At 41.4% G+C, this 12,695-nt stretch overlaps 1 protein-coding gene across 1 annotated transcript; it reads right to left on the minus strand.

Moving 5' to 3' along the window:
* Positions 1-8,697: 8,697 nt before the first annotated feature.
* On the minus strand, positions 8,698-10,779 carry LOC120044248 (beta-1 adrenergic receptor-like). Its single transcript, XM_038988854.1, has one exon. It carries the CDS (start codon positions 10,600-10,602, stop codon positions 9,223-9,225), a length of 1,380 nt encoding a protein of 459 aa, XP_038844782.1. The 5' UTR covers positions 10,603-10,779; the 3' UTR covers positions 8,698-9,222.
* Positions 10,780-12,695: the final 1,916 nt, after the last annotated feature.

Consider the following 12,695-nt stretch of genomic DNA (forward strand, 5'->3'; position numbering starts at 1 on the left):
GTCGTTTAATATCCATAAACCACCGTCAACAGAACAATACAATAAATGGGTCAAACAAAACCCGGTAAATACCAGCATACCGTGCATAAGCACTACAAGAAACAATTACCGACAAGGACATGAGGGGGAACAGAGGGTTAAATACACAACATGTAATTGATGGAATTGGAACCAGGTGTGACGGAAGACAAGACAAAACCAATGGAAAATGAAAAGTGGATCAGCGATGGCTAGAAGGTCGACGACTTCTCTACCACAGATTTCCACAATGTCTCAGACTCTAGGCTGGAAAAATGCTTACAAGAAAGAAACAGAAGGAGACAGACAGAGTTGTTGATTTCCATTGTTACTTGTAATGTTAAAAAGGGGAGAAAAGGACAATCCCATTTTCTAAATTAGCTATCTAAGCTACTCACTCTATAGGCTACATTTTTGATTCACCACTAGAATAGTTATTTTTATGTTATATCTTTGTTTCATCTAATTCATCAAATTATTAATCTAACAATAAAATTCCTAATTGTTTTGTAAGAAGTACAAGTTCATCTATTGTTTGTAGCAATTTTAACTTGGTAATGAGTACTAGGCCTAAGTAATTATATAGAAATTGTTATATATATATGTTTTACCTTTATTTAAATAGGCAAGTAGGTTAAGAACAAATTCTTATTTTCAATGACGGCCTAGGAACAGTGGGTTAACTGCCTTGTTCAGGGGCAGAACGACTGATTTTTTTACCTTGTCAGCTCGGGGATTTGATCCAACGCTCTAACCACTAGGCTACCTGCCGCCCCTGTGTAACACCTTTAATTGCATTGCACTGATATTGCTGATATTACATTTACTCTGTGGAAAACAATGGACAATTAACACATTGAAAAATCTATGACACAACACACATAACATCTTATATATTCTAATATCTTCCAAAACAGCAAATGCAATCATTCAACATACTTGTATAACCTTTACCATTGCAATTGACCTTTCATACAATCTAATATTCAAGTTAATTCCAACATACACTGTATCACTGGCTGGTTGGTAATTCATTGACTGCAGTATCATGCCATTGTTCATACTGTCAAACCACCCAGCCTATAACAACAGTTCATCTTTGGAGAGTTAATTTCCCTGTCTGACTCCAATCGCTTACATTCTGCCTTGACCAGGCAGCAAACATCAGACTGAGTGCCTGTGATAACTCTGGTGTCATTCTGTCAACTGAATCATCTGGGGTTGCACTATCTTGACAAACCATAGACATTTTCTGATTTGATGGATTGGCCACAAGATGATGTTCTACGACATGTCCAATGACGTCCTGATGTCCTTTGATGTGAGGACTTGTCTGGCCATCTGTCACTAAGCCATTCCCAGATGATTTGTAGTTTCTCCTGTGGGTATCCTAGAGACACAAATATTATTTGAATACTACATTTATCCTTGTTCAATCCTTCACACTCCCATTCCTAAGTGGACCTTGTAATGCAGCACAATTATCATTCTAAAAGACATATTACATTAATTATTGGCATTGCTGTAATAGTGGCATTGATGTATCAACATCCTTGGAAAGACTGCTCTCATGAAACATGTACTGCCAATTAACGTAAACTAACTTTTGTTGCCTATTCTCAAATGATTTATCACAATTTCAAAATTAGACACTTGTCTGTGACAGTGTATAATCATTTAAATGTTTCTCACATACATTAGACATGCTGTCATTATGAAGAGAATAAAATAACTCTGTGTTGTAAGTTGTCTCGATCGATACCTCTTCTGCTATGCCCAAGGCATTCTGCAGCTAACTAGTCTATTGGCCTAATAAAACTTCTAGAAATCAACTAGACAGGGTTTCCTCTGATCTACAGTACGATCCAAACCACAGAGTAGTGAGTGCCCAATTAGTCTTATAGGAGAGGACAACAAAAACAAGATGTACTCACAGCTATAACTAACAAACATTATTCTGTCTGATCCCTGGTGTTAGAAATCGATGCTCAGAATAAATGGAAAGTTGTGTTGTTTTATCTGAGTTTGAATGTATGAAAACTTCTCTCAGATACTCTGATGTATATAGGTATAGATAGAGAGGCTCATATCTGAACACCATGTGATAGAGATAAAATAACAGATAAAAATACACCTTATGGAACAGAGGGGACTGTGAACAAACATACACACAGGCACAGACACATGCACACACACACACACACACATGACAACATACGCACTATATACACATGTACACCTGGATTTTGTGTTGTAGATATTGTAGTGTGTGCTCTCATGCCACTACTCTACTACTACATATTATGTGGTAGTAGAGTAGTGTCCTGAGGGCACACACTTAATGTGTTGTGAAATCTGTTGTGCAATGTATTGTAATGTTTTTTAAATTGTCTTAATTTTGCTGGACCCCAGGAAAAGTAGCTGCAGCCTTAATAAATAATAAATACAAATACACACCTTTAATAACAGATCACACAAATATCCCCCCCCCCCCCAACAGGTCTTGACAATTACTTACAGTACTTATCAGCAAAGTAGTGATATTCCCTGCTTCCAAATGAAAGAATAGTTTTATACCCTTACGAAAACACAAAGTTCATTGGCCCTACAGGGTTTTCTTATGTCTGTTAAGCCTGTTATATATACACTGTACATGCCCAGGTGGCACTGGAGGGACAAGCAGAACTACTGTGGTTTATCAACTGAAACTCACCCACTGTTCAAGTCCACTGACTACACAAACCACCCACATACACATATTGAGGCGTGGGAAGTTGATGTATTTAACATTCTCAGCACTCACCCACTTCCTTTATTAGAATGCTAAGATATGTACCGGTAACAAAGTGGCACTAAAATTATTGACATGCACAACTACAATATTGGTACCAAGGTTATTCTATTAAATGAAAACTGAAACTAAAATAAACACTAAAATTGAATAACTATTTAGTAAACTGAAATTAAAATTAAAATGAAAAACATGTACTGAAAGTACTATATTTGACTGCAAAATGAACAAAAATAAAATAAAAAACATCAAATTATGTTTAGTTTTATTTTTTTTCTACCTGGCTAAAATCAAATGGGATTTTCAAGCTTTTTTTCTAATGGGGTTTTTGAGTTTGTAAATATGGTGGGTAAATGCTGCAAGTTAGATGCAAATGTTTCAAATATGCCTAGTTTGTGCATCATCATCAATAGCTATCAGTAGCTAATGGAAGAAATCCGAGGGCGAGCACGGAGCTTGACTGGGGCAAGCTAGAGCAGCTTGTGAAGTTGCTGGAGCTGTTTACAATCTACATCGACCAACTTCAAACTGAATCCTCTGGCAGCCAACTTCGATCCAACCAGTGCAGCAGCTTGCTTGATGGACCCAAGCGTGTCTCTGGCACTTCGCTCAACAGAGATGGAGCCACTGACGAGGGAAGCAGAGTACTTCAGCATATCAGAGAGTACAGCCGTGGAGTAGCAGGACGCCCAAAGGTGCCAGCACTTTGAATCCAGCAAGCATCTCGACCACAGTTCTTCAGAAAAATAGCTTTGCTACATCAAAGATCGTGTCTTAGGGGGAGGGTCAACCTGGCAGGGAATTAAATGCCCCGTGTGAGCTGCGGAAATACCTGGAAGAGGTAAAGGGGGCATGTTTACAGAGTCAAGTCTCCAGTTTTGTCAGGCAAGGTTTATCCAAAGCTGTGCCCTGTGGTACTGGATCTGGTTTCTGCCCCTGCATCCCAAGCGTTTGTGGAGAGAATATTCAGCCTGTCATCATGCTTGAGAAACCGAACGACCACCTCTCTGGAACGGAGAGTCTACTTGAAGATAAACCAGAAAATCGTGTTTGGTTAAACACACAAACACGCACGCACACACTGATAGAAAAACACCCAATTAAATCATGGCACATTTGACATGTTATGTTTAAAGTGCATTTGGAAAGTATTCAGAGCCCTTGAATTTTACCACATTTTGTTGCGTTACAGCCTTATTCTAAAATTGATTAAAAAAAAAATATACATATATACAGTTGAAGTCAGAAGTTTACATACACTTTAGGCAAATACATTTAAACTCAGTTTTTCACAATTCCTGACATTTAATCTGAGTAAAAATTCCCTGTCTTACGTCAGTCAGGATCACCACTTTATTTTAAGAATGTGAAATGTCAGAATAATAGTAGAGAGAATAATTTATTTAAACTTTTATTTCTTTCATCACATTCCCAGTGGGTCAGAAGTTTACATACACTCAATTAGTATTTGGTAGCATTGCCTTTAAATTGTTTAACTTGGGTCAAATGTTTCGGGTAGCCTTTCACAAGCTTCCCACAATAAGACCTGGTGTAACTGTGTCAGGATTGTAGAACTCCTTGCTCGCACACGCTTTTTCAGTTCTGCCCACACGTTTTCTATGGGATTGAGGTCAGGGCTTTGTGATGGCCACTCCAATACCTTGACTTTGTTGTCCTTAAACCATTTTGCCACAACTTTGGAAGTATGCTTGGGGTCATTGTCCATTTGGAAGACGCATTTGCGACCAAGCTTTAACTTCCTGACTGATGTCTTGAGATGTTGCTTCAATATATCCATATAATTTTCCTTCCTCAGGATGCCATCTATTTTGTGAAGTGCACCAGGCCCTCCTGCAGCAAAGCCCCCCCACAACATGATGCTGCCACCCCCGTGCTTCACGGTTGGGATGGTGTTCTTCGGCTTGCAAGCCTCCCCTTTTTTCCTCCAAAGATTACGTTGGTCATTATGGCCAAACAGTTCTATTGTTGTGTCATCAGATCAGAGGACATTTCTCCAAAAAGTATGGTCTTTGTCCCCATGTGCAGTTGAAAACCGTAGTCTGTCTTTTTTATGACGGTTTTTGGAGTAGTGGCTTCTTCTTTGCTGAGCGGGCTTGTCGATATAGGACTCGTTTTACTGTGGATATAGATACTTTTGTACCTGTTTCCTCCAGAATCTTCACAAGGTCCTTTGTTGTTGTTCTGGGATTGGTTTGAACTTTTCGCACCAAAGTACATTCATCTCTAGGAGACAGAACGCGTCTCCTTCCTGAGCGGGATGATGGCTGCGTGGTCCCATGGTGTTAATACTTTCGTAATTTTTTTTCTGGGGTCTTGGCTGATTTCTTTTGATTTTCCCATGATGTCAAGGAAAGAGGCACTGAGTTTGAAGGTAGGCCTTGAAATACATCCACAGGTACACCTCCAATTGGCTCAAATGATGTCATTTAGCCTATCAGAAGCTTCTAAAGCCATGACCTAATTTTCTGGAATTTTCCAAGCTGTTTAAAGGCACAGTCAACTTATTGTATGTAAACTTCTGACCCACTGGAATTGTGATATAGTGAATTATAAGTGAAATAATCTGTCTGTAATCAATTGTTGGAAAACTTACTTGTGTCATGCACAAAGTAGATGTCTGAACCGACTTGTCAAAACTCTAGTTTGTTAACAAGAAATTTGTGGAGTGGCTGAAAAACAAGTTTTAATGACTCCAACATAAGTGTATGTAAACTTCTGACTTCAACTGTATATATATATGTATATTCTCTCATCAATCTACATACAATACCCCCAAAACAGGTTTTTAGAATTTTTGCAAATTGAAAAAACTGAAATATCAAATTTACATACATATTCAGACCCTTAAAGTAGTACTTTGTTGAAGCACCTTTGGCAGCGATTACAGCCTCGTGTCTTATTGGGTATAACGCTACATGCGTGGCACATCTGTATTTGGGGAGTTTCTCAGGTTTTCATCAAGGATCTCTCTGTACTTTGCTTCGTTCATCTCTTCCTTGATCCTGACAAGTCTCCCAGTACCTGCCGCTGAAAAATATCCCCACAGCATGATGCTGCAACCACCATGCTCCACCATAGGGATGGTGCCATGTTTACTCCAAATGTGGCGCTTGGTATTCACACCAAAGACTTCAATCTTGGTTTCAACAGACCAGAGAATCTTGTTTCTCATGGTCTGAGAGCCCTTTAGGTGCCTTTTGTCAAACTCCAAGCAGGCTGTCATGTGCCTTTTACTGAGGAGAGGGTTCCGTCTGGCCACTCTACCATAAAGGCCTGATTGGTGGAGTGCTGCAGAAATGGGTGTCCTTCTGGAAGGTTCTCCCATCTCCACAGAGGAACTCTAGATCTCTGTCAGAGTGACCATCGGGTTCTTGGTCACCTCCCTGACCAAAGCCCTTCTCCCTCGATGGCCCAGTTTGGCCAGCCGGTCAGCTCTAGAAAGAGTCTTGGTGGTTCCCAACTTCTTCCATTTAAGAATGATGGAGGCCACTTTCTTGGGGACCTTCAAAGCTGCAGAAATGTTTTGGTGGCCTTCCCCAGATCTGTATATGAAACATGAAGAGTGGTGCCCAATGATGTGCTGTGTTGGATTTGCAACAAACATAACACTTTGTGTTCAGGAGAAAAGGTACATTTCTTTGCCACATTTTTTGCAGTATTACTTTAGTGCCTTATTGCAAACAAGATGTTTTGGAATATTTGTATTCTGTACAGTCTTCTTTCTTTTCACTCTGTAATTTATGTTAGTATTGTGGAGTAACTACAATTGTTGTTGATCCATCCGCAGTTATCTCCAGTGTTGGGGAGTAACTTTTACATGTATTCCATTGCATGTAAGGGATTACAAAAAACGTTAACTGTAATTCGTTACATTACTAGCAGAAATATTGTAATCAGATTACAGATATTTTGAAAAACTAGATGATTACTTTTAAATTCAGAAAGGATGGTTGCGCAAAAAAATCTTTGACACTTCTGTTTTCTCAATGACATTCAAATCAGCATTGACAAAAGGTGCAAGTTTGTGTTTGTTCCACCTGAGCGAGTTTGACCACAAGTCAGAGACCCCTATGATGACACAACAAATGTGTTTGATGGATCGCGGGGAAAGAGGAAGGAACAGACTTTTGTACACTATAGTCCAAGCTATAGTATGTCTTCCAATGGTGCGACTACTGTCCGACTGCTGTCGGCATTCAAAGATTATCCAATTTGAATAAACGTTTGGAGGTAATGATGACAGCAGTGGTGTAGTCTACTGCGATACGGATATCACTTATTATTGATATCTACATAGCGCATTGACGTGAATCACACTATTGCTCTCTCATTTAGCTATTTGCAGCTTATTGATTGGGGTTGTTGTGGATAGCTGTTCGCAAATCTAAATGTGTATTTGAACCCAATAATGGTTTAATTGAAAAAGTTTAAGCTGCCTATCAATCGTTGTTTTTGAAACCAATGGACAGCCAGTAAAAAATACGCCCTTGCAAGAGCTGCATAGTGCGGATTCAAGCCAATGGAATAAAAGTGGAGCTTTCCTTCTTAATGTGTTTGAGCCAATCAGTTGTGTTGTGACAAGGTAGGGGTGGTATACAGAAGATAACCCTATTTGGTAAAAGACCAAGTCCATATTATGGCAAGAACAGCTCAAAAGTGCAAAGAGAATACGACAATCCATCATTACGTTAAGACATGAAGGTCAGTCAATGCGGAAAGTTTCAAGAACTTTGAAAGTTTCTTCAAGTGCAGTCGCAAAAACCATCAAGCACTGTGATGAAACTGTATCTCATGAGGACTGCCACAGGAAAGGAAGACCCAGAGTTGCCTCTGCTGCAGAGGATAAGTTCATTAGAGTTACCAGCCTCAGAAATTGCAGCCCAAATAAATGCTTCACAGAGTTCAAGTAACAGACACATCTCAACATCAACTGTTCAGAGGAGACTGAGTGAATCAGGCCTTCATGGTCGAATTGCTGCAAAGAAACCAATACTAAAGGGCACCAATAATAAGAAGAGACTTGCTTGGGCCAAAAAAACATGAGCAATAGACATTAGTCATTTGGTCTGATGAGTCCAAATTTGAGATTTTTGGTTCCATTTTTGGTGTCTTTGTGAGACGCGGAGTAGGTAAACGGATGATCTCTGCATGTTTTGTTCCCACCGTGAAGCATGGAGGAGGTGTGATGGTGCTTTGCTGGTGACACTGTCAGGGATTTAATTAGAATTCAGGGCACACTTAACCAACATGGTTACCACAGCATTCTGCAGCGATACGCCATCCCATCTGGTTTGCACTTGTGGGACTGTCATTTGTTTTTCAACAGGACAATGACCCAACACACCTCCAGGCTGTGTAAGGGCTATTTGAAGGAGAGTGATGGAGTGCTGCATCAGATGACCTGGCCTCCACAATCACCTGACCTCAACCCAATTGAGATGGTTTGGGATGAGTTGGACCGCAGAGTGAAGGAAAAGCAGCCAAAAAGTGCTTAGCATATGTGGGAACTCCTTCATAACTGTTGGTAATATATTCTGCCTTACAAAGCAAAAAGGCAGTAATTGCTCATAGCTTGGAACTGAGAAAAATTGCTTTTATTTTCCTTTGTTTCACAGTTACTTTATGCAGTTACTGCTAACATGACCCCCATTTTCTCCAAAACACAATACAATAGAGGCAGGATACTTGTCCACATGATTACGCATGTATTTAATGTAGCAAAGAAGATATGAACTAATTTGACCAAATGAGCAGTTACCTCCTTTTTGCTTGGTAGGGCAGTATTGATGTCTTCACTATTATTCTACAATGTAGAAAATAGTAAAAAAAAAATAAAGAAAAACCCTTGAATGAGTAGGTGTGTCCAAACCTTTGACTGGTACTGTATATATATATATATACTGTACCACTTGGCAGTTGTTATGTACATATTGTTGTTTTATTCCTTTTGCTTATTGTCTGAATAACTGTAAGATGTAAATATTGTGTCGTTCCTGGAAGCTGTTGCCGTAGTGATAACCAAAAGATACCTGTGTATATATATATTTGCATTTGTTCCTTATTCCTCATCTCTAAATGTGTGAATTGTACACTCTTAAAAAAAAGGTCCTATATGGTACCTAAAAGGGTTCTTTGGCCTTCCCCATAGGAGAACCCTTTTGGGTTCCATGTAGGACCCTTTCCACAGAGGGTTCTACATGCAACCCAAAAGGGTTCTATATTGAACCAAAAAGCATTCTCCCTGGAACAAAAAAGAGTTATCCTATGGGGACAGCCGAAGAAACCTTTTTGAACCCTTGTGTATCATGTAAATTTGATGAAGCCAACAATGCAATCAACCAAATAGAGCTAGTGCATTCATTCTGTATATACCATATAGGTGTGACTTTCTCTCAGACTGTCGCTGTGTCAGTGACATCCATTCCGTCTGGACTGTGTTGAATGGGTGTTAGCGGCAGAGGCAGTCCCTCCTGCCCCAGTCCATGCTCCTGATCCTGGCTCTGCCCCTGCCTCTGTCTCAGGCCCTGGCAGCTGTGTGTCCCTGCATGGGCTCTACTCTCCTCCAGCATGGCACTAGTCCACAGCCCCTTGAAGACTCTGTTGAGCCCCACCTTAGAGAGCCACGGGCAACATAGAAGGTTCCGGAAGGCTGAGCGAAACTCTGGGCTGTGGCAGTAGATGATGGGGTTGAGGCCTGAGTTCAGGTAGCCCAGCCAGTTGAGCAGAATAAAAACTTCCCTGGAGGGGATATCTGGGTCAAACACCTTGATGATGTTGGACACAAAAAAGGGCAACCAGCACAGAGTAAAGGTCCCCATGATGATCCCCAGGGTCTTGATGGCTTTGTGTTCATTTAGGACAGTTACCCGAGTGTGCCTGCGGCCCTGGCTTCTCCGCTGTATGGAGTCGAAAATGAAGCTGCTCCCAGCCCTGCCGGTGTTCCCAGTCCTGTTCATGCTCCCAGCTCTGCCAGTGATGCTCCCAGCCCTGCCAGTGATACTACCAGTGGGACTCACATCCCTGCCAGTGATGCTCCCATCCCTGCCATTGGGACTCCCAGGGCTGACTAGGTGCCACTCTGATGGGGGGATGTCACACCAACTGAGGAAACGCAGCTTGTTTTCATTCATCAGCCTGACCTGCCGTGTGGCGATGAGGAAGACTCTGCTGTAGATGAAGATCATGATCAGCAGGGGGACGTAGAAGGACACAACAGAGGACACGATGGCGTAGGGCATGTTGGTGATGAAGTCACAGCAGTGTGGCTCCTCGTAGCACTGCGTGCTCCCGGTGTCATTATGAGCACGCCACGACTGGCTCATGATTGGGACGATAGAGACGAGGGCTGCCACACCCCACACCACACACACCATGAGCCACGCCTGACGTTTCCCCAGCAGAGACTGGTACCTGAGAGGCCGTGTGATGGCGATATAGCGGTCCACAGCGATGGTGCACAGCGTCTCAATGCTGGCTGTCACACAGAGGACATCCATGGATGTCCAGAGCTCACAGGCTGTGCCGCTAAGGAGCCAGTCCCCCGTCACCACTAGGGAGGCCCCCAGCGGCTGCACCAGGCAGCCCATGATAAGGTCAGCACAGGCCAGGGAGGTGACAAAGATGTTGGTGGTGGTCTGGAGGTGGAGGGTGCGGGCGATGGTGAGGATGACCAGTAGGTTGCCAGCAACCGTCATGAAGATAATGACCACCAGAACAGGCATCACAAATAGTTCAGCCGGAGGGTGGTACGATCCAGAACTGTGGTTGTTCATACTCTACACAGTCAGTCAGACGACCACTCAGAAAGCCCTGAAGGACACGAGAGGGACTCATTTAATCACATGTTAAGTGATTGCTCAGTTTCTAGTTAGCAAGTCAAACAGGTGAAATAAAATCATGCAGTCTGTTACTCAATAGCTTCTCTCTTACTCTCCTAATCCACTTTCAGTTCTTTCAGAGTATTACATTATATTCTTGAAGTGATATGATTTTGATGAGCAAAGTGCATAATATGCTTGCATCATAGCACTTTGACTGGGTGGAATCCAGATTTGATGGCTTGATCATCAAGACGAAGGAAAATAGGGAGAAGTTTGTCAAACTGCAGCAGCTCACAGCAGACAAGTTAGATCTGCCGCAAAATGTCTTCTCCACTGTTAGACCTTGTTCAGCTTTTTTCTTGACAAGGAGAACAGAGAGCAACAATAGCAAGACAAAAAGCAAGGTTTGGATAATCCAAAAGCGTCCTAAATAAATAATGCTTATAAGTAAACTTTTAATACATCAAAAAATGTTTTTTCATTTGAATTTATTAAACTAAAGCATTTTAATATGTACACTGTATATCTGTTTTCTACTGACTCTATTATAGATGATTAATTATGATGAATTAACTATTATAAAATAAACTAATGAGCCAATAATAACAACAACTCTATCAGTAGAGAAAAGTGAATACGTCACAACAGCCATACCTGAGTGAAGGTGCTCCCAGAGAGTTTGTTTGTTGGTTTGATGTCACCTTGGTGGAGGACATTATAATAAAAAAACAGTCCCACTTCAAAACATTCAACAAGTTATGATCTCTGGTACGGAAGTTGCTCATGCAGAGCAGCCTTCTAGCTCATCTCTCTCCATGCACGTGCTGCATGCAGTGTGACCTAAATGTATCTTGCAGAGCCAACTCTGTGGTTTTGTCTATTGCAAAAGGGCTTCTCTTATTTTTGCTTTCTGTATGACAGAAGAAACAACATCTAAGTCTTCACCAGTTTTCACATGGTATAAGCTATGCTATAGGTTGACAGTCTTCAGAAACTTCAGATAGCATACTGATGATTCTTCCCATTTTCTTCTGCCTTGGCTTTTGGAGACTTTGACTTCTGTTCCATGGATCTTTTATATGCCTGACTTTTGTTACTGATCTCCAGTCCACCAGTGTGCGGTTCAGGTTCAGGCTGTGGATAAACTTTCCTCACAGACCATATCAAATCAAATGTATTTATAAAGCCATTTTAACATCAGCCGATGTCACAAAGTGCTTATACAGAAACCCAGCCTAAAACCCCAAACAGCAAGCAATGCAGATGTAGAAGCATGGTGGATAGGAAAAACTCCCTAGAAAGGCAGGAACCTAGGAAGAAACCTAGAGAGGAACCAGGCTCTGAGGGGTGGCCAGTGCTCTTCTGGCTGTGCCAGGGGGGATAAGAGTACATGGCCATTAAGACCAGATCATAGCCTCCAGCAGGGGGAGAAGTCAGGGTGTGAAGGTTCACACAGGGAGGAGGACCAGAACCCAGGCACACCATTTTTACTGACCTTTCAACCCTTATCTTAAGAGTTCAGACTTTCTCCCCTCAGACCTCACGGTCACTGAAAAACTTAAATTGAAGATCTTTTTATTTTTTTTGCTGATGGTATTGACTTTATAATCTCATGTGAATTAAATGACCATAGAATAACTATTCACATCTCATCATGGGGTTAAGCTGCAGTTATGTTAAATTAGGCGGCAGTTTTCTCAGTGCAGAGAAAATCTTGCTTTTTGTCTTCTTCATCTTTTGAATAGACTAGAGAGTCTTACGCTTCATGCTGTATGTCTCCTCTGTGAAGGAATTCAAATCAAGTGTTTTCCTGTCTGGCTTCCCTTTCTAAGACATGTTTGTCTTAGTGGTTATTGTACCCCGACATGGAACACCAACCTGGGTATCCATCACCTAGTATAAAGATGGACATACAGTATCGACCCCATATTGTGTGAAGTGGAGACACGATATGGTGTAATTACCAGTGGTGGTTAACACTGGATCATCCAGCTGCAGACACCAAACCCTGTTGGAAATGTGTTGTTCTGGCTATTTGTGTCAAC

The sequence above is a fragment of the Salvelinus namaycush genome, chromosome 3 (assembly GCF_016432855.1).
Source record: "Salvelinus namaycush isolate Seneca chromosome 3, SaNama_1.0, whole genome shotgun sequence".
NCBI lineage: Eukaryota > Metazoa > Chordata > Actinopteri > Salmoniformes > Salmonidae > Salvelinus > Salvelinus namaycush.